The 22,366-nt window shown below is 36.6% G+C and overlaps 1 protein-coding gene across 1 annotated transcript in view; it reads left to right on the top strand.

Annotated features, from left to right (window-relative positions):
• The window catches only part of VMP1 (vacuole membrane protein 1), a 119,978-nt gene that overhangs the window by 7,328 nt on the left and 90,284 nt on the right, over positions 1-22,366 (top strand). The window contains exons 2-5 of the mRNA XM_004377856.3: positions 6,458-6,559; positions 9,694-9,829; positions 10,856-10,946; positions 11,819-11,929. Coding sequence (XP_004377913.1) covers positions 6,484-6,559; positions 9,694-9,829; positions 10,856-10,946; positions 11,819-11,929 — 414 coding nt within the window. The 5' untranslated portion in view covers positions 6,458-6,483. The remainder of the gene's footprint in view (positions 1-6,457; positions 6,560-9,693; positions 9,830-10,855; positions 10,947-11,818; positions 11,930-22,366) is intronic.

The raw sequence follows: 22,366 nt of genomic DNA, 5'->3' as shown, positions 1-22,366 counted from the left end.
GGTTAAGTGCTCGGCTGCTAACCAAAAGGTCTGTGGTTTGAACCCACTGTTGCCTCTGAGGGAGAAAAGACCTGGCGATCTGCTCCTGTGAAGATTACAGCCTAGAAAACTCTATGGGGCAGTTCTGTTCTGTCCTGTAGGGTTGGTATGAATCTGAATTGACTCGATGGCACCTAACAACAACAGTAGCATGTAGAGCAGGAGGAGGAGCTTTCTGGTTCCAGAGACATAGGAATCAGGAGAGACTAAGAGTATTTTAAGAAAAAGGGAGTAGTTAGTTACGTTCAGTGAAGGTAAGAGGTTCAGTGTGATGTCATGAAGGTCATTGGTGACTTTGACAAAAGCAATTTCTGTTGATTTGTTGGGACAGAAGTTATATTGAAATTTGGAGATGATGAAATGGAGTCTGTATGTATGGAGGCAACTCTTGAGAAATCTGTCTGTGAAGAAGGGCTTAAAAATGGGAAATACTGGACCATGATTCTTTGCTGATGAGAATGATCCAATAAAGGGGGAAAGATTGATGACAGAGATGACTGAAAAGTTTCCTGGGAAGACGAGAGGAAGTGATATACTATACAGAATGTATCTTGACATAATGGCCTTTGGTAGGTGGAGGACACTGCCCTAGTTGTAAAAAGAGAAGGCTAATGGGTGATTTTGTAGATTTAGTGGTAGAAAGATTGGAGAAATCCCCTCTGCTTTCTATTTGCTTGATAATAAAATGAAATTAAGTCAGTGGCTGAGAATAAGAAGAGAGGAAGTGAGGTACGAAGTTTGAGGAGAGAGAGAGAACAAGGAATTAAATAGTGTGTGAGAGTGAGAAAGAATTTACTAGTAGGAATGAGGATCAGTTTGAGGTTTGAGATTTGACATTTCAAATAATGCCCGCACATAGTGGGCACTTAATAAATATTTGTTGGAAAGTAGCTGTGCAGTTGTTTGATTTTTCTTTTTTTCCTTCACCAGTTATGTTCAGTTGCTCAGACAGGTGGACCATAAGTTTTGCAGTGTGTGTGTGTGATTAAGGAAGAGAAGGGTAAAGGAATTAAGGATGTTTTCAGAGGAATTTGAAAAGAGAAAGAATAATGTAATATACTTTCAAAACCTCTCCATCGTAAATGGTTAAAATACAAAAAAGTTTTGGTTCTTTTATAAGCTTAACTATTTAGAACCCCAGTGGTTCTGAAAAGCTGATTTTACTTTTATAGTTCTTTCTTCTGGAAACTGTAAATGTTTTTGAAAAGTTGTTTTTAAAACTGTGAATTTATTTTGTTTGTGAAGAAGTAGACTGAATAAAAGAAAAGTGACTTAGCTCCCTAAATTATTTCTTACAAAATAAAATTCCAGGCTATTGTTTTGTTTTCTAGAGAGAATTTTTGAGAAGAAAATGTCAATAGGCTGTTTTCTTTTTAAGCACATTGTGTAAGAACACATTATTTGCTAAAATGAAAATTTCTGTTGAAATATCTTAAAAACAAAAACTTCAAATAATTGCATAATACCATTGTTATAAGGAAGAACTCCAATGGACCCAAATTGTTTTGGATAAAACTCTTTTCTCTCTTGAAGATGACACTTTGAGAAAGAGCAAATAGGGAAAAATAAGAGTGTTTTGCAGGAGGAAAGGTTTTAGAACATTTTCTTTATAATACAAGTCCTTTTGTGCCCTGTTCATCTTCTTACCACAAATTAGTTAAATTTTATTTATTGTGATTTAGGTGAATGTTCATCTCTGAAAGGAATTGCCTATAGATTTCACTGAATATGAACCGACACATTTTAAGTATTTCTAGAACTTAAGTTAAATGGCTGGGAGGTGGAAAATCTTTAATCCTTTATTACATGTTCCATTTCCATTTCAAACATCCTCTGTTGATTTTATTAATAAAACCCAAAAAGTACAGATTTGTGGAATAGATTTATATTTCGCGAACCTATTTTGATGCTCTCATCTTACAGATTTTCACAAAATAACTTCATGTTTCTTTTTGTGAAATTGCTTGATCAACATTGTCTTTTTACATCTGCACAAAACTGTGACTTAAATTGCAGAATCAAACTTTCAGCATCTTTGCACTCTTCTGAATGTATGGTCCTCGGAGTTCCCATGGTTACTTTCTTCTTCATCATTATAGCTAGTATATATTGAATTCATACCAAGGGGAGACAGTGTATTAGTATATTATACACATTGCCATACAGATCAAAGAAGCTGATGTTTAGAGAGATTTAGAAACTTCTCCAAGCTCATAAAATATTTGCTTGTGAAGCTTGGATTTGAACGCAAATCTCTTAGACTCTAAAACCTGTTTCCTTTGCATTAATACAAAGTCTTCCAGTCTAATAAAATTTATTGATTTTATTACACCTACTTCATTCTATTTTAATTGATTTCTTGTGCTTATCTGGCTTCCCTATTAGACTGTGAGCTTCTTAAGGATAGTGTCCATTACAGATCCCAGTATTTTTTAAATGTTTGTTAAATAAACAACACTGACATACTGGCGGGGCTTGTGCTGTGAAGTTGTTTTTCTAGTATAGGCAGTTCTGAGTTTACTGCTTCATATACCTCCTACTACTTTGATGTATTGCTCTTTATAGTTATATATACATGCGCATACACACACAAACACTATTTCATCTTCACATCTATCTTTTGAAAGTGGGAATTATTGCTCTCATTTTGTGGACTCTGGAGATCAAGGCCAAGAGAAAATGAGACTTGCTCAAGGTCACACAACTAGTTAGTGGCAAATCTAGAATTTCTGACTTTAAATTTTCTAATCATCTAGTCCAGGGCAATATATGCTAATGAAAACCTATGCTTTATTTGCTTATTGAGAAATGAAGACAACAAAACAGGTATCCGTAAATGGATTATGTCTAAAAGAAGGGACTGTCTGTTTGAGTGATGAATGTGTATTCTGCGTTCATAGTCTATTTATACACCTTCTCACTTGTTTTCCTTAATGAGGCATAAATTTTGGAAATAGGGATTTGAGTTAAGAGTTTAGTCAAGGAATAAAATAGCACCATCTAAATTACAGAAAGATTGAATCTGTGACCATATTATATTCTAATCTGCTGAATACAAGTCTAGCATGATTTCTGGCACATACAGAGTATTCAGATAATATTTGTTGAATGATTGGATGAATGGTTGCTATGAGTCGGAATCAACTCGACGGCAACAAGTTTGGTTTTTTTTTTTTTAATACAGTGATTTCTTGAGTTTGGTTTCTTAACGGTGTAACTCTGTAACTCAAAAATATGAGCTGTCACTGAATCAGCTGGTAAAACAGAAAAAATTTAAACTATTTGGTCATTAGCATACTCTTAAGCTTGGGGCTCCTGTTAAATATAAAGATAATGAAAGACTCCTAGAGTTCAAAGAATGCTATTCTTTTTCTGTAAATATGTTTACAGGTTTTGATGCTTCCAGCTGATGACTATTTCTTTTTTTTTTAATCAGCTTTATTGAGACATAATTCACATACCATACAATTCACCACCCTAAACTGTACAATTCACTGGTTTTTAGTGTACTCACAGTTGTGCAGTCATCACCACAATCAATTTTGTGACATTTTCATCACCCCCAAAAGAAACCCAGTACTTGTCAACAGCCACTCCCCATTTCCCTTGAATCCCCCTAGCCCTAGGCAACCACTAATATACGTTCTGTGTTTATGAATTTGCCTATTCTGGAGATTTCATATAATTGGAATCATGTAATATGTAGTCTTTTCGTGACTGCCTTCTTTTGCGTATAATATTTTCAAGGTTCATCCATGTTATAGTGTGTGTGAGTACTTCATTTCTTTTTATGTCTGAATAGTATTCCATTGTATGGATATGAACTAAACCAAACTCACTGCCGTCCAGTCAATCCCGACTCGTAGCGACCCCATAGGGTTTCCAAGGCTGTAAATCTCTTATGGAAGGAGACTGCCACATCTTTCTGTCATGGAGCCACTGCTGGTTTCGAACTGACGACCTTTCAGTTAGCAGTCCATTGCTTTAACCATTGTGCCACCAGGGCTCATTGTATGGATATACCACATTGTATATGTTCATTCATCTGCTGACGGGGGTTGTTTCCGCTTCGGGGCTATTAAAAAAAAAATGCTGCCATGAACATTTGTATGCAAGATTTTGTGTAGACGTAAATTTTTTTCTCTTAGGTATATACCTTCTAGGTATATACACCTAGAAGTGGAATTGCAAAGTCATATATTAACTCATTAACTCTATGTTTAACATTTTGAGGAACTGCCAGACTTTTTGAAACGTAACTGCACTGTTTTACATTCCCATCAGCAGTGTATGAGGATTCCAGTTTGTTTACATCCTTACTAACACTATTATCTGTGTTTTTGATTACAGCTGTCCTTATGGATGTGAAGTTGAATCATTGTGGTTTTGATTTGTCATTTCTTTGGTGGCTAATTATGTTGAACACTTTTTCATGTGCTTATTGTCCATTTGTATAGTTTCTTTGGAGAAATGTCTACTCAGATCCTCTGTCCATTTTTTAATTGGATTGTCTTTATTATTGAGTTGTAAGGGTTCTTTATATATTACAGATACAATTTCCTTATTAAGTATATGATTTGCAAATGTTTTCTCCCATTCTGTGAGTTGTCTTTTCACTTTCTAGATGGTGTCTTTGAAGCGCCAAAGTTTTAATTTTGATAATGATGATTGTTTCTCATTAAAAGTCTGTCAAGTTTTAGTTATGTATCTAGGACTCAGCATTATAGCCTTTGTTGAAGTGATGCTGTTTTTGAGTGGGAAGATTTGCTTTACTAACACCTGAGCAATCCTATTCACAGTCACAGGCAATATGGTGTTTTTGTATAGAATAATTAATGTGAGCAGAATTTGTATGTTGTATTACAGTGATTTAAAATACAAACATTTATATCTATAATATGAAGCATGATATACAGTGTATTTAAAATCTTAAACATCTAAAAATTTTTATCTTCTATGCCATATGTATATATATATGTATATATACATACACACATATATGTTTTTTGTTTTTTTCAGTAGAATTGTTTCTTAAATAAAACTACTCTGTGGTCCTGGATATGTATGTCACCATTGGTGACATCTTTGGTATTATAATCTTTTTTCCTAATGATATTAAAAGGGCTGGGAAAGACTAGAAAAATTTGAATAGTGTGTATGATATTAAATCATTAACTAGAAGAACACTAGACCTTAAACTTATCAGTAATTTAAGATGCTAGTACTTGATATCCTCCTATGGACAAATTACCTCCAAATTTTAAGCTGAGAAATCAATAGACTGTTTGGAAAAGGGTTACTACTACATGGCTTTTAGGTTTTTACTACTTGTGTTAAGAATTCTATGCTGTTGTCAATAAGTTGTACACCTATAAAAAGTTAACTTGGCAAACATTATGTGATATGTTTACAACAACAGCAAAAAGATCAGCTGCTGAGGCTGCTTATGTACAACCAAATACCTCCTGGGATTTGGTTTGAAGGTTTAAGGTCATAGTTTCATGGGACATCCCAGTTAATTGGCCTAATAATGTGTTTAGTGCTTCTGTTCTACCTCCCAGTTCATTGCGTAGTGCCTGGGGTCTTAAAACCTTGCAAGTAGCCATCCAAGGCACAGCAATTGGTCTCTGTTCTCCTGGAGCAAAAGACGAAGAAGGATAATCAGGAATAGGAGGAAGAAATGGACTATGTGGCTAATTGCCTCCATGAACAACTGCTTCCTTTATCACGAGTCCTGAAGAACTGTATGGTGCCTGGCTACTATTACTGAGCATTTTGATCAAAATTTCTGTAGAAGAATTCTGATCAAAAGGGAGAAAATGCTGAACAGAATTTCAAATTGCCATGGAATCCAGGCTTTTTGGAGCCCTAGAGGCTAAATGAACCCCCAAAACTATTGCCCTGAGATAATCTTTAAACCTTACACCAAAAACATCCTCTGAAGTCTTCTTAAAACCAAACAATAGTTCAGCTTAACTAGTAAAGAATGTCTGCCTTGAGCATTGTGCTCCTTTAAGAGCTATCAGGGGTCAAATTGACAACAGCAACTCTAAAGATTAGATAGGAACCTTAAGGGGCAGTGAGCATATGTTAATGGGGGAGAAACAATTTGGAAAAAGAATGTGTGAAGGGTTGCACAGCTTGAAGAGTGTAATCAGTGTCACTGAATTATACATATAGAAATTGTTCTGGTGTATGTTCTGCTGTGTGTATTCTCAACAACAACAACAGAAAAAAGCAAAAGAAAGAATACTGTTTTATCTTGGTTATAAAAGAAAAAAGTGTAAATATACAAATAGCATGTGGGTGTGTTACTGCCATGGTATTCCTGTATTCAGTTTTATTCAGTTATAGCTGCAAAGCAGGAATATGTAACATATGGCTGAGTTTTTCTGTCCCACTCTCCACCTTTTTTTAGCTCCTCAAGAGTTACTGATCTATGAAATGGCAGAGAATGGAAAAAGTTGTGACCAGAGACATGTAGCAATGAACAAGGAGCAACATAATGGAAGTTTCACAGGTAAAGTATGATGGCTTGGAGAGGAGATCTGCTGGTTTAAAGGATACACTTTTCATTGGAATAAAATAGAAATCCATTACAAGTAGTCCCCGACTTAACAAGAAGTTCATATGACTACTGTGTCATAAGTCAGTTGTAGTATAAGTCAAATACCTCATTTTTTTTTTCTTTTGGTTTTCGTTATTATTGCCTTTTATTATCAGTAACTTTATAAATCTGGCAGTGTTTTGAACAGTAAGTCATAGAATTGAGTGACCATCTGAGAATGATAACATCAGCAAATTACATGCTGCAGCATATTACTAACAATAAGATGTACCAAAAAAGGACAGACGGTTGGTTGTATGTGCGTTTCACCGAAACTTCAATCGGTCGTAAGTCGGTGACTACCCATACTTCTGATATTCATTATCTTTTGATAATATCTTCATAGGAAGTTAAATTATTGGTCAGAGCCTATAAAATGATTTTTCACCGTGATAACAAGCAGCCTGGCCACAGTCACATCAGCAATGTTCTAGGTGCAAGGTTATTACTTTTTTAACCTTATGGTATGGTAAGTATTTAATAGGCTTTGTTCGGTGTTCAATTTTATTATGCCAGTTTGTAACTTTAGAAGTAGATTATAATTTTACTTATTGCACTATTCCTAAATACACAGTTTTCCAAAATGTCAGCAGTGTGATTGGTGTAGATTTATTTAACAATTTTAGTTTGAGATGAATAAATTTTTATATTTAAGCAAATTTGGAATTTGTAGTAATTTTTTTAGTATATTTGACTCTTATGTATACATGTACCACAAAAATTATGACTTTTATTGATGGGGATGATTTAAATAGGAACTTTCCTTATTGTGTTGAAAGGAAAATGAAAGATTTTTCTTTTTTGCTAATTGTAATGGTTTTCTTTTTAACTTCTAAATTGTTTTGTATTTCAAAAGCATTGCAAGTAATACTCCAGCATAGTATTATTACATCACAGAAACTATCTTCTGTTGGAAGACATGCAAGCTGTCTGAAATAGTTTCTGTTGTTTGAATCACTGCATTGCCTACAAGAAGACGTTTTGTTGCACTGATGTGACTTTTGAGTTACTTTGATCTTCGATAAATTTTAGATTGTTTCACCTTGAGTTGAACTCAGAGCCTATGTAAACCGTCATTAGTGCTTTTTATTTTTATTGACTGCCTCAAGTATAGGATGAAAAAACTTCAATTGGAAGATGAAAAAAGGTCTTTTTGTCCCTCAGCTGAAAATACATTGGAATTAAGACATCTATATTCCATACAGAGTCAATGTTTTTATGTGTTTCTACTCTACCCTTTAAAGTTTTCAAGATGAAGAAATTGTCATCAAACAATATTCATTAAGCATTTTGAGTGTTCTGGAATAGGCATCGCATACGTCACAGTCTCTTCCCACTGGGAGCTTTTGCGCATTATTTGTTCTTTCTTTCAGCAAGCACCTACATTTGTACATTCTTCCTCTTCCCCCTCCCCTGCATTTTACATTAATACAGTGAAACCTGTGAAAGCTGGAACCTTTGTAAGGCGAAAACCTGCCAGAGAAGGAAAACTAAAATATTTTCCACTAATAGTGAGTGATAGAAAAGTGGTAAGCCTGCACCCTGTCGAAGGCGGAAAACTGGAAAACAAAGCAGTCCCGTCAAGTTCCGGCTCTCACAGGTTTCATTGTATTAGCATGTCATGCTTACTCTTCTATACCATGTTTTTTTACTTAGTATTTCTCGGAGATTGTGCTATAACTACTTGAAGAACTTATTTTTTTATAACAGCTGTGTAGTATTCCATTGTATGAGTGTACCATACTTTATTTAATCATGCCTCTGTCCTCTGTTGATAACATTTAAGTTGTTTATAATCCTTTGCTATTAAAAATAATGCTGCAGTGAATAAACTTGTACAAAAGTCATTCTACTCGTACGAAAGTATATCTGTAAAATATATTCCAAGAAATGGAATTATTAGGCTACAGTGTATGTGCATTTATAATTTTGATAGATGATAATAACTAACCTTAATTGGGCACTTACTGTCAAACTCTTCTGGGAGCTTTACATATGTTAACTCAGTCATTACAGTGACTCTAAAAGTAAGTACCATTGTTACCTCCATTTTACAGTAGAGAAAATTGAGGCACAGGAAAGTTCACTGACTTGCCTAAAGTCACATGGCTGGTAGGTGGCAGAGCCAGGATTTGGAACCAGCTAGCTTGCCTCCACATTTTGAGCCCTAAACCACTTTGCCCTTCATAGAAGTTGGACCAATTTAGATTTACGCCTGTAATTGTACAAGAGTAGAAAACTGTGTTCTAACAATGAAATAACTGCAAGAAGAGTAGGGTAGAAGCATCTAGCCCAGACTCATCATCTTCCCCAAAGCTATAGTTCTACCTCAGATTCGACTGCCGAAAGTTTCAGTACCATTCCTTTAGAACATCTTTTGCATAATGATCTCATATCCCCCAGTTCAGGGAGGTGGCAAAGATCAAACTTTTTTGCCTCAATTGTTCTCTAGGTCACACTGATTAAAAGTAGCAGCTATGATAATTCATCTCCTTAAGCCACTAAGGTGTTTCTGAGTATGGATTAGTTGCCACTTCCCAGTGTTCTAGGACATGATGTGAGTGGTTAGTTGGTGCATGGGTAAGATTCTGTTTTCATGCAGTATGCATCTAAGCGCTAGTACATCGTACCATCTCTCTCCAACAGTGCCTTCAAAAATAGTAACCTGCAAGATTGCCACTAATAGAAAGGAAAGAGGTAGGCAGATATACGGATAAATTAATTACCATGGAAGCTTAAGTGATGGGGACACACCACAATTCTGGGCTTTCTATTGCAGATTTCAGGCACACTTGTATTGGGCCACCTGTGTTAATTAATTAGAATTGTGTTCCAAGGGTTGCCTCCTCTAGAGAAGGGGTAATCTCAGGTTAATACTTGAACTGTTTAAACTTGCATGACCCAGATTTGAATCACATTGTTTGAATGTTTGAGATTTATATGTGTTCTTTCAGATGTGGAAAGGTGGATTAATTTTGAAAGTGCCTGGAAAGAATGAACATAAATGTTAGAAATTCTGATTTAACTTCTGCACTGTTGTTTTTCAGACCCTTCTTCAATGAATGAAAAGAAGAGGAGGGATCGGGAAGAAAGGCAGAACATTGTCCTGTGGAGACAGCCACTTATTACCTTGCAGTATTTTTTTCTGGAAATCCTCGTAATCTTGAAGGAATGGACCTCAAAGTAAAGACTCTTCCATTACCTTTTATATAAATTTTCTTTACTAATTTTAGAACGCCTCAGTAATCTCCCACCCTCTGCAACCTCCTCCATCCAAATAGATTATTTCATGTAAAATATTACCATAGAAATATATATATTCTCCTTTCTGTAGTTTGAAACAAAGTAGATTAGGGAAAAGTATTGCTGTTTGCTCACTGGATTGTTACAGTTGACCAGTGTTTTATGTTGAATCTTTTATGCAAAGAACACTAAAAACAAGATTTTTTTTTTTCTCCTGGCTTCACCTTCCCGAGAAATCAAGCCTGTGTACATTAGTTACACTGATTGTTTAGCAGGACAAGGTTCAGGATACACGGCACTTTTACTGTTAGTTTGAGCCAATGGAAGAGGACTCTGCCATGGAAATGTGTTCTCTTTAAAAGAGCAAGTTGAACTTTTACATGCCTTGTCATTTTCTGGCTTGCACTTCCAAGTTATTATCTGTAGTTTAGGGTTCATAAGGCATTTTACAACATTTTTCGGCTCATTTGATCCTCTCAGCAACTCTATAAAGAAGGTAAAGTAGGTATATGATTATTATGATTTTAAAGACAAGAAACACAATCATTGGTTAAATGGACTGCTCGAAGGGCAATATTTAAGGGACTCCGACCCAGGTCCTCTGACATAAAGGCCAGTGCCGTTTTCATTACACTATAATGCTCTCCAAATTAGAAACTGTGGTATAACCGAGATGGATCTTTGTATAAGGGAATGACTTTGGTGAGATTTTTGATAAGAAATTGGGTTCTGTGCCCATGCACTTTTCCTTGACCTCCCTCTGCATCCCCCTCCCTCAGAGGCTGAGTGTTACAGTTTTTAAGTACAAAAGGGTTAAGAGCTCAGCCTAGAAAGAACTGATTCTGTTGCTAGGCTAGATAACCCAGCTGCTTCAACAAGAAAGTATTTTGAGAGTGATGAATCCTGAAAATGAGACTGCAAAGTATTTCTTCATTTGTTTTTTTTTTTTGTTTGTTTATTTTTAAGATTATGGCATCGTCAAAGCATTGTGGTGTCTTTTTTACTACTGCTTGCTGTGCTTATAGCTACGTATTATGTTGAAGGAGCACATCAGCAGGTAAGCAGTTCAGCAACTCAGTTTCTGTTCTTGTACCTTCCCCAGTCCCAAATAGTTTAAAAATGGGACTATTGTGGGTTTTGTAGAATTTCTGCCTTCAACATACTTAGGCTTGGCTTCGTGTTTTAATTTATCTTATAACTAGTATCTTAATGTTAAAAAGGCAAGTTCATTTGCTTGTAGTCTGTAAGTAGAACATTACTGAGGGGAAAAAAGAACATTTTGTCAAGCACTTTTATTAAAATAGCAAATCATCAGTGTCTTCTGATAGCATGTAGTTCTAAAATTATATGATATTTCGTATTTTAAATCAGTTTATCTCTAGTCAGAATTTTATTTATAGTTTTAAATGCATTCCTTTTCTATATTTTTAAGAAGTCTATGCGGGCTATTAAGAGTTTGCAGTGAACTGGCTTGCTGACTTTACTTACCAAAGCTGGAATCTAGAAATAAATCCCCATTTGGACTGAATAATCAAGAATGTATTCTTTTCACAAACCTTATGTTAATAACTGCTCAGCTGTTACCACTGAGTATTGTCATGCTTTTTTAAACAAAGATTTTGTAACTTTAATACCTTTAAAATTTTTATTCTCATAGTTTTCTTGTTAGTAATTTGCTTTTGTCCTGTAAATATTAGCACAACAGTAGGACTTTAAAAGTTTAGAAACAAAACCTTTATTCCAGTTGGACACATTTTTTGCCCATCTCTGCCATTGCATATTAATGAAGGAATTAGGCCTCTTCAGTGGATTTTTAATCTTAATGTTTTCTTCCTATTTGGAACTTCTATGCTATTTTGATGGTTGCTTTTAAATACCACATTGCTGTTTAGAGAATTCAGATTTTTTTTTCACCTTTTTGTTTTTCAGTATGTACGACGCATAGAGAAACAATTTCTTTTGTATGCCTACTGGATAGGCTTAGGAATTTTGTCTTCTGTTGGGCTTGGAACAGGGCTGCACACCTTTCTGCTTTATCTGGTAAGAATTATTTTCTTTTAATAAGCAAAATTGGAAGAGGTTTTCTATCTTTTAATCAGTGCTTTCTTCAAAAGCTAAAATTCTTAAGATTTGTGTTTAATTACCTTTGTGTTTTGGAAGCATTCTAATACTTAAATCATCTCTTTAAATTTGATTTAGAATTCTGTTTGTTTTTCCTTTTGGATTGAGGATTTAACAAGAGGAGGAAAAAGTAACCCTTATGCAAATGAGTTTGTTTACCTAAATTACTTCAGCAGGGAATTTTTTTTTTTCCCCAGAGTTTAGAGTAATGATTCTCTTGCTTATAAATTGTCATTTTAATAGTTAAAGTTATTTAAGTGTAAAAAATTTCCATGTAAGGCTTAAGAAGAATTTGAACAGTTTATTTTTTCTGTTAATCAGCAACAGAGAAAGTACTTTAGGAACAAGAGTGTCTTCCCTCACATCCTCAAATACCATGTACACACTTGGATAGTTATTTTGGAATTCTTAGTGGAGATAACTGATGAAGTATTAAGTATGTAGAACTAAATTCTTTCTTAAACCCTTTTGAACCAAAGCATAAAAAGTACCCTTCTGAAAAAAAAATTTGAGAATAAAGGTAAATTTTCCTTTGAACATTCATTCACAAATATACTGAAGTGATATTCGGGCTTGAACTATGTTGTGGGAAGCAAGACCCATAGGGCGCAAAATTTAAAGAGCTACTACTCACTGTCACGATTGTGTAAGTATGGGGTGGGTGCCACTTTAAATTTTGTTCTCTAGATGGCTCACTTTTTTCACTCTAGTCCTGCCTGTCCCTGAATATTGAGAGCAATTCCATATTTGATGGGAGTTTTTTTTATTACGTTTTCAATCTCTTCTCTTGTTACGGGTTTGTTCATATTTTTAACATCATTTTGTGTTTGTTTGGGTAGGTAGTGTGTTTCTAGAAATTTGTCCATTTCCTCTAGGTTTTCAAATTTGTTAAGAGTATAGTTTTTCATAGTACTCTGTTATGATCCTTTTTATTTCAGTTGGGTCTATTATAATGTCCCCCATTTCATTTCTCATTTGGGTTATTTGCGTCCTATCCTGTTTTTCTTTTGTCAATTTGGCCAGTGGTTTGTCGATTTTGTTGATCCTTTCAAAGAACCAACCTTTGGTTTTGTTGATTCTTTCTGCTGTTCTTCTATTCTCTATTTCATTTATTTCTGCTCTGATCTTTATTATTTCCTTTCTTCTGGTGGTTGTGGGCTTCTTTAGCTGTTTTTTTCCTGTTTGTTCAAGTTGTGTAGCTAATGTTTTGGTTTTGTCCCTTTCTTCTTCTTGGATGTGTGCATCTATTGCTGTAAATTGACCTCTGAGCACTGCCTTTGCTGTGTCCCAGAGGTTTTGGTATGATGTGTTTTCATTCTCGTTTGATTCTAGGAATTTTTTGATTCTATCTTTGATTTCTTCTGTTATTCAGTTTCAATGTAATTGATTTTTTTTCCTTGCTCTTCCTGTTACTAATTTCTACTTTGATGACATTGTGATCAAAGAAGATACTTTGTATTATCTCAGTGTTTTGGATTTTGTTGAGGGTTGCTTTTTGACCTAAGATGTGGTCTATTCTGGATAACGTTCCATGTGCGTTGGAAAAGAATGTGTACTTTGCCGCTGTTGGGTGGTGTGTTCTATATATGTCTGTGAGGTCAAGTTGGCAAATTGTGGCCTTTAGATCTTCTGTATGTTTGTTGAGTTTCTTTCTAGATGCTCTATCCTTTACCGAGAGTGATGTGTTGAAGTCTCCTACTATTATTGTGGAACTGTCAATTTCTCTTTTCAGTGCCATTAGAGTTTGTTTTATATATTTTGGAGCCCTGTCATTGGGTGCATCAATATTTATTATGGTTATGTCTTCATGATGGATTGTCCCTTTAATCATTATATAATGCCCTTCTTTGTCTTTTATGGTGGATTTTGTTTTAAAGTCTATTTTATCTGAGATTAGTATTTCCACTCCTACTCTTTTTTGGTAGCTGTTTGCTTGATATATTTTTTTCCATCCTTTGATTTTTAATAAATTTATGTCTTCGTTTCTAAGATGTGTCTCTTGTAGATAGCATATTGATGGATCCTGTTTTTTTATCCATTCTGTCACTGTCTGTCTCTTTATGGGTGCATTTAGGCCGTTTACGTTCAGTGTCATTATTGATAGATGTGAGTTTATTGCTGTCACTTTGTAGTGCTTTTTTTTTGTGGCGCTGACATTTTCTTTGTTCCTGTTACTCTCCTGTGCTGGCTGAATTCCTTTTGGGTTTTTTTTTCATTTTGTTTGTTTTTGTAGATTTTGTATTTACCGAGACTTTATGTTTTTCTTCTTTATTTTGATGAGTGGGTTTGTTAACTTTCTTTGTGGTTACCTTGAAATTTACCCTTATCTTCCTAGGTTTGAACCAGTCTGTTATTACTTGGTATCACCTTGCCTTCCTCTCCATTAGAAGGTCTATGCCTACACCGTTTATTCCCTCTTTTATTGTTCTGACATTGTTGTCATTTACAGATTAACCTCTCTGATTCCCTGTTGTAAATCTTTTAGTTTTGATCAATCCTTGAGAGTTCATTACCTAGCTTGGTATCTGGCTGGTACAGTCTTGCGTCCTATATTGAGGCTGTCATCTGCTGTTGTTTGTTCTCAAACTGAAGGACTCCCTGTAATAATTCTTGTAAGTTTGGTTTGGTTTTTACATATTACCTTAATTTCCACTTCTCTGGAAGTGTTCTAATTTCATTATCATATTTGAACGATAGTTTTGCAGGATATATTATTCGTGGCTGGCAATTTTTTTCTTTCAAGGTTTTATATATGTCATCCCATTGGCTTCTTGCCTGCGTGGTCTCTGCGGAGTAATCAGACCTTAGTCTTATTGTTTCCCCTCTGTATGTGACTTTTCGTTTTTCTCAAGCTGCTCTCAGGATTCTTTCTTTGTCTTTGGTTTTAGCAAGTGTGATTATCATATGCCTTGGTGATTTTCTTTTGGGGTCTATTCTGTATGGGGTTCATTGAGCTTCTTTGATGGTCAGCTTTTCATCTTTCATGATATTAGGGAAGTTTTCTATCAGCAATTCTTCAGTGATCCTCCCTGTATTTTCTGTTTTCTCCCCCTGTTCTGTAACACTGATCACTCGCGGATTTTTGCTTTTGATTTTATCCCACTTAGTTCTCAGGGTTTCTTCATTTTTCTTCATCCTTTTTCTGATTTTTCCTCAAGCGAAGTGATGTCCAAGTATTTGTCTTCAGTTTCGCCGATTCTGTCTTCCATTGTTTCAAACCTGTTCCTCAGACCTTCTATGACACTGTCCATTTCTGAAATCTTGTTGTTTATCTTTCAGGTTTCTAATTGCTGTTTTTGTATGTTTACTAGTTGTGAATTTATTTTGACATTTTCTTCCTGTATTATTTTCCTGAATTTTTCCATCGTCTTGTCTGTCTTTTCCACGATTTTGTCTGTTTTTTCCTCATTTTTGTTTGCTTTTTCCTTCAACTCTTGGATAGCTCTCAGTATTAGAGATTTGAATTCCCTATCAGGTAGTTCCAGTGCCTTTTCTTCTACTGGAAGGTCATCTGGTATTTTGACCTTCTGGAACCATCCTGTCCTGTTTTTTTAATATGTTTTGATATTGTCTGCTGTCTTCGGGACATTCAGTAGTTATTTTCTTTGTTTATTGATTTTAGATTTGTTTGTTTCATCCTGTTTTTTTGTTTTATTTGGTTGTGTCTGAGCAGGTGGGCCTTTGGGCACGATACTTCTCACCACCTTGTCCAATGGGCAGGGCCAGTCACTCAGCTATGGTGCAGCAGGGCAGCTCCAGTGGAAGGGGTGGGGCTGGGGTGGGTTGTTTGTGACATGTAGGTGGGCCGACAGGGCGGGGCCAGGGGTCATTGAAGGGCAGGATCAGTAAACCATGTCTGTACTGCTCGGGGGTGTGATGTTCAGCACACAGTACAGATAGGGAGGGTTGAGGTTGTGCTGTGTGGAGCTAAGCGCTCCAAAAAAAAAAGTGCTGACGGAACCTGCCATTGGAGTGGTGCAGACCCTGGGAAGCCATGTGCCAGTGGCTTTCTAGCCAGGCAGTGAGGCACAGCCCATCAAGAAGGGACAGATATGGCACACACAGCTAGATGGATGGAAGAAAGGAAGGAAGGGAGAGAGAGAGAAAAAGGAGAGAGAAAGGCACACGTGGCTAGGTGGTCAGGATAAAAGAATGGAAGGAATGTAGAGAAAGACAAGAAACCGAGAAAAAAAAGAATAAGGGAAATAAAGAAAAACAATACTCCAAGGGAGCCCACTGGAAGTGGGTCCCCGACCTAGTGGCACTGTGCAGCCCGTCAAGAAGGAGTGGAGATGGCACACGGTGCCACGTGTTCAGGAGAAGGGTAAGGAAGGAAGGTAGAGGGAGAGAAGAACTGGAGAAAAGAAAAGAAGAGAGAAAGGGAAAAAAAAAAAAGATGTCCCGAGGGAGCCCACTGGTGCGGTGGCATGGACCGAGGAAGTGGCTCCCCAGCCCTGCAGCACTGCACAGCCCGTCTAGAAGGAGCAGAGATGGCACACGTTGCCAGGTGTTCAGGAAAAAAGAAGAAAGATGGTAGACAGAGAGAAAAAAGAAAAACTAATTCCCAAAGGAGCCCACTGGCTTGGCAGTGCAGACTTGGAAAGTGGCTCCCAAGCTGCTAGACACTGCACAGCCTGTCTAGAGGGATGGAGATAGTATACAGCACCAGGTATTCAGGAGACAGGAAAAGAAGGAAAGTAGAGATAGACAACAAATTGAGACATGAAGAAAAACAATAAGGAAAAAAGAAAAAGATAAAAAAAAAAATGCCCCAGAGATCCCCCCAGCATGGTGGCACAGACTGGGGAAGTGGCTTCCAAGCTGCAAGGCACAGCCCGTCTAGAATGGGCAGACATGGCACACAGCGCCAGGTACTCCGGAGACAGGAAAAGAAGGAAAGTAGAGAGAGACAGGAAACCAAGAAATGAAGATAAACAAAGAGAAAAATAAAAAAAGGCCTGCAGGGATCCCACTGGTGTGGCGGTATGGACCAGGGAAGTAGTTCCCCAGCCAAGCAACACCTCACAGCCTGTCAGGAAGAAGTAGAGATGGCACACAGAGCCAGGTGTTCAACAGAAAGGAAGGGCAAGAGGTGAGAGAGAGAGAGGAAGCCAAAAGAAGCTGAAAAAAGCAACAGCAGCAACAAAAAAATGGCAGTGAAGGAGCTGGCTGGTGTGGGTGGGGCAAATCCAAGCGACATGAAGCCAGTGCCTCCCTGGCTAAGCAACTGCGGCCTGCTAGGAAGTGGGAGAGGCCAAGCAGGGGGAAGAAGGATAGGGGATGGGAAAGCGTGTATTGCTAGTTACTGGGTGCTCTGTCTCCTGTTTTAGAGCACCATGAAGCTGCCTTCCCGTACTCCCTGTCTACCGATCTCAGTGGCTGAGGAGTCCAAGCTAAATCCATGCTGCATTAGCTGATAGGGGACCTCCACTCTGTATCTCTCCTTGCTGTCTGTTCTTTGTCAGTTTCTTATTCCATTCAGTGCTTGGTTGAATTCTTTATCTCTTCATTTGATGCTTAGGGTTCCAGGATTGACGTTTGTCTCTGTTTTACTTAGTTTTTCGGGTCTTTGCTGTGGAGGGATGGCATGGTGCTTCTGTCTGTAGTGCCATGTTGGCTCTGCGTCCCCTACAATTCCATATTTGAAAACAGGTTGGTCTTCACTGGGGGAAAGCAGGAGAGGATGTCCCTCAGCTCTGCTGATTGCTGGATTATGTTCATCACTTCAGACGCTGGCAATCTGTGCTATAATGACTTCATCACTAAAGCAGGTATCCTAAGAATTCTGCTCATGGTTACTTGCTCATTTTAGCCCAAACAGAGACATACATCCTAAGGAGGTAACCCATATCAGTGTTTCTCTAATAACAACTTTCTTAGAAGCATACCCCTGCACCCACTAGTAGAGGTTGAGGCAGAAGGGAGAGAGAAGAAATTACAGATTACAACATGCCTTTCTGTTCTTGTCTACACCTGTCTTCTGAGATTCCTGGGAAAAGGCAGATAAAAGATTTATAGCGTTTATAGCATTTGATTAATTTAGAAGCATCTAGAAAGCAACCCAGATAGCAGATTCTGTTAAACCTTAAAGGGGATTCTGATGAGCCTTAAAAACTGCACGAGAACTTAAAATAAAGAAATTCGAAACATGAAAATCTCATAAGCTTTTTTTCCTATTTCTTTTCATATCCATGAGAAACCTTTAAATTTGTACATATTTATAAAATATCTTGATATTGAAAGCATTATTATTTTCGTTCCATTGATTCATGTATCCAGTAAACGATTTAGAATTACACAAATAAGAGTTTATTACAAAATTGGTTTTTGGGTAAAAGTCAAGGCATTGTTTCCATAAATTAATTAGCTATATAAAACCTTTGTGGCATTATCACTGCTGATAGAGCTGGAGTCCAGTGTGAATCAGACCACCTTTTCAGTTTTAGGTAAATTTGAAAAAAGAAAAAAAAAATGAGTGTGTGAGTGGCATTTAGAATTCTTTAAATGCCTTAAAATTAAATAAAACAACTAGATCTGCACTTTATGAAGATATAATTCTGCTTATAGTGTGAGAAATAGGTTGAAGGTAGGAGAGAAGATGAACAGAAAGGTAAGTTAGGATAGTGCTGATACAGACATAGGCTTCTGTGGATGTGGCAGGAAGTACGGAGCAAAAAGAATATTTGTTTTAAAAAAAGAAGAACAACTTACTGTGAAGTCAAGCAGAAGGAAAACAATGGCATAGGTGTATGGTATTTCAAAAGAGTGGTGGGATGGCAGTAGTGTTAGAATGAAACAGGACAAATCTGAGAGAAATTTTAGAGGTACAGTCAAAAGGGTGTAGTGTGGTGATTTAATATGAGAGGACCCAAAACCAAACCAAACCCATTGCCATCAAGTTGATTCCAACTCAGTGACCCTGTAGGATAGAGTAGAACTGCCGCATAGTGTTTCCAAGACCATGAATCTTTATGGAAGCAGACTGCCACATCTTTCTCCCTCGGAGCAGCTGGTGAGTTCAGACTGCTGGCCTTTCAGTTAGCAGCCAAGTGCTTAACCACTGTGTCACCAGGACTCCTGCAGTATGAGAGGAGGAGCCAAATATAACTGTTGGTTTCTGACTTGAGTGATTCAGTAGATACTGATACCATTAACTAAGTAGAAAATAGTGATGTGTTCATTTGTTCATTCATTACATAAGTATCTGAAAAGGGAAATTTAAAGGGATATGGTAATTACTTGCAAGATAGATGATCTTCACCTGATCCAGGTGGGTTGATGATTCCAATGGTTAGGTGGAAAGAGGAGGGAAATTTGTAAAGGACTAAGAACCTTTTTTTTTTTCCCAAACAATAAGCTATATTTTAGAGAGTTTTAAGTTTACAGAAAAATTGAGCATATAGTACAGACAATTCCCATATGCCCCCTCACTGGTCTCCCACTGCTACACACAGTTTCCACAGTTTTTAACATCTTGTGTTAGTGTGGTACATTTGTTACAATTGAAAGACCAATATTGATTCATAATAGTGTTAACTAAAGTTCATCGTTTACAACAAGATTCAGTCTTTGTATTGTACAGTTCCATGGGCTTTGGCAAATTCATAATGTCATGTACCATTACAGTATCATATAGAATAGTTTTACTGCCCCAAAAATCCCCTGTGCTCTATTTGTCCTCCCTTTCTCCCCCCCTGCCTCAGCAACCACTGGAACATTTTACTATCTCTGTATGTTTGCCTTATAGTTTAACCTTTTCTAGAATGTCATAGTTGCAGTCATACAGTATGTCTCCTTTTCTGACTGGCTTCTTTCACTTCACAATATGCATTTAAAATTCCTCCATATCTGTTTGTGGCTTGATAAGTCATTTCTTTTTATTGCTGAATGATATTCCATTGTATGGATGTACTACAGTTTGTTCATCCATTCACCTATTGAAGGATATTTTGGTTGCTTCCAGTTTTTGGCAATTATGAATAAAACTGCTATGAACATTCATGTGTAGGTTTTTGTGTGGATATAAATTTTCAGTTCATTTGGATAAATACCTAGGAGCACAGTTATTGGATCGAATGGTGAGCCTATGTTTAGCTTTGTAAGAAACTGCCAAACTGTCTTCCTGAGTGGCTGTACCATTTTGCATTCCTATCAGCAATGATTGAGAGTTCCTGTTGCTCCACACCCTTGTCAGCATTTGGTATTGTCAGCGTTTTGGATTTTAGCTATTCTAATAGGTGTGTAATGGTATCTCATTGTTGCTTTATGGTAATTTACAATACCCTAATGGTATATGAAGGATCCTTGGTGGTGCAGTGGTTAAAGCAGTCGACTGCTAACCAAAAGATCAGCGGTTTGAAACCACAAGCAACTCCTTGGTAGAAAGATGTGGCAGTCTGCTTCCGTGGAAATTTACAGCTTTGGAATCCCTGTGGGGTTGCTATGAGTCGGAATTGACTCGGTGGCAGTGGGTTTGTTTTGGAATAGTATATGATGTTGAGCATCTTTTCATATGCTTACTTGCTATCTGTATATCTTTGATCCAGTGTCTATTGAGATCTTTTGCCCGCTTTTTAATTGCATTGTTTATTTTTCTTATTGTTAAATTTTAAGTGTTCTTTGCATATTTTTGATGCAAGCCCTTTATCATATATGTTTTCCAAGTATTTTCTCACTGTCCGTGGTTTGTCTTTGAATTGTTTTAACAACGTCTTTCGCAGAGCAGACGTTTTTAATTTTAGTAAAATCTGACTTACCAATTTTTTCTTTTCGTGGATCATGCTTTTGGTGTAGTATCTAAAAACTCATTGCCAAACCCAATGTCATGTAGATTTTCTCCTGTGTTATCTTCTAGAAGTTTTATAGCTTTTCATTTTACATTTTGGTCTACAGTCTATTTTGAATTAATTTTTGTGACAGCTGTAAGGTCAGTGTCTAGATTCATTTTTTTTGCATATGATTGTCCAGTTGTTCCAACGTCATTTGTAGAAAACTGTCTTAATTGAATTGCCTTTGTTCCTTTGTCAAAGATCAGTTGACTGTACTCATATGGGTCTATTTCTGAGCGTCTCTATTCTGTTCCGTTTATCTCTTTGTCTCTTCTTTCACTAGTACAACACTATATTGATTACAGGTAGACCCTGACTTACGATATTTTCAAGTTACGACGAACTACACTTACAACTGTCTGTTTTTTATGTGTGTGTGTACATCTTATTGTTAGTACTGTGTACTATGTACAGTGCTGCAGTGCGTAATTTGCTGATGTTACTGTTCTTAGATGTTCATTTGCAGGTGTTCAAAGATCAGATTTATAGTGAAAAGGTAATAATAGTGAAAACTAAAAAAAAAAAGATATTCAGCTTATGTCAGAACCAACTTACGGTGGAGTCGTGAGAATGGAACCCTGTCATAAGTCAGGGACTACCTGCGCTGTAGCTTTATAATCAGTCTTGGAGTTGGGTAGTGTCAGTCTTTTGACTTTGTTCTTCGTTAATATATAGTGTTGGCTATTTTGAGTCTTTTGCCTTTCCATAGAAATTTTAGAATTAGTTCATCGATATCCATAAACTTGCTGGGATTTTGATTGGGATACAGTTGAATCTATAGGTCAATTTGGGAAAAACTTACATCTTAACTATATTGAATTGTCTTATCCATGAGCAGGGAATATCTTTATTCTATCTCTAGTTAGACCATCTGTTTGTTTTTTTTTTTCATCCAAATTTTGCAGCTTTCAATTTCAAATTCCAATTGTTCATTGCTGGCACCTAGGAAAGCAGTTAACTTTTGTATATTAACCTTGTGTCCTGCATCTTCCTATAATTAATTATTAATTACAGGAGTTTTTTTGTTGATTCTTTCTGATTTTCTACATAGACAATCATGTCATCTGAAAACAGCTGGTAGTTAAGTGCTTAACCGTTTGTGCCACCCAAAGACTCTGATAGACTAGCTAACAATTTCTGAAATGCTTACTATGTGCTAGGCTCTGTGATCAGCACTTTACATAAATTATCTCACTTATTCTCCCCAAGAACCATTTGAGGTGTTCAATAACCAATAGAGGCTGTATAGTAAAAAATTGCTTCAATAAAGTACAGACTATCCACTTGTAAAGTTTGACAATTACAGAAAAGAGAAAAATAGACAGAAAATAAAGGCAAAGCAGAGTCAAGTAAAGGTTTGAAATTTTGATCTGTATAATTACTTAAGAAGCTATTTCAGGTAATCTTTGGTTAGATTTTCTTTTTATTGTTAACATTTTCTGGGTGATAGTACAGTATTTGGTTGACAGTTTCATCACCATATCTAAGAAATGTGATTGTATCTGGGAAGTCCTTATTATACCCTCTT

This window comes from Trichechus manatus, unplaced genomic scaffold, assembly GCF_000243295.1.
Source record: "Trichechus manatus latirostris isolate Lorelei unplaced genomic scaffold, TriManLat1.0 scaffold00054, whole genome shotgun sequence".
Taxonomy (NCBI): Eukaryota; Metazoa; Chordata; class Mammalia; order Sirenia; family Trichechidae; genus Trichechus; species Trichechus manatus.
Note: the sequence above shows the minus strand (reverse complement) of the source record. Positions and strands in the feature narration are given on the sequence as shown.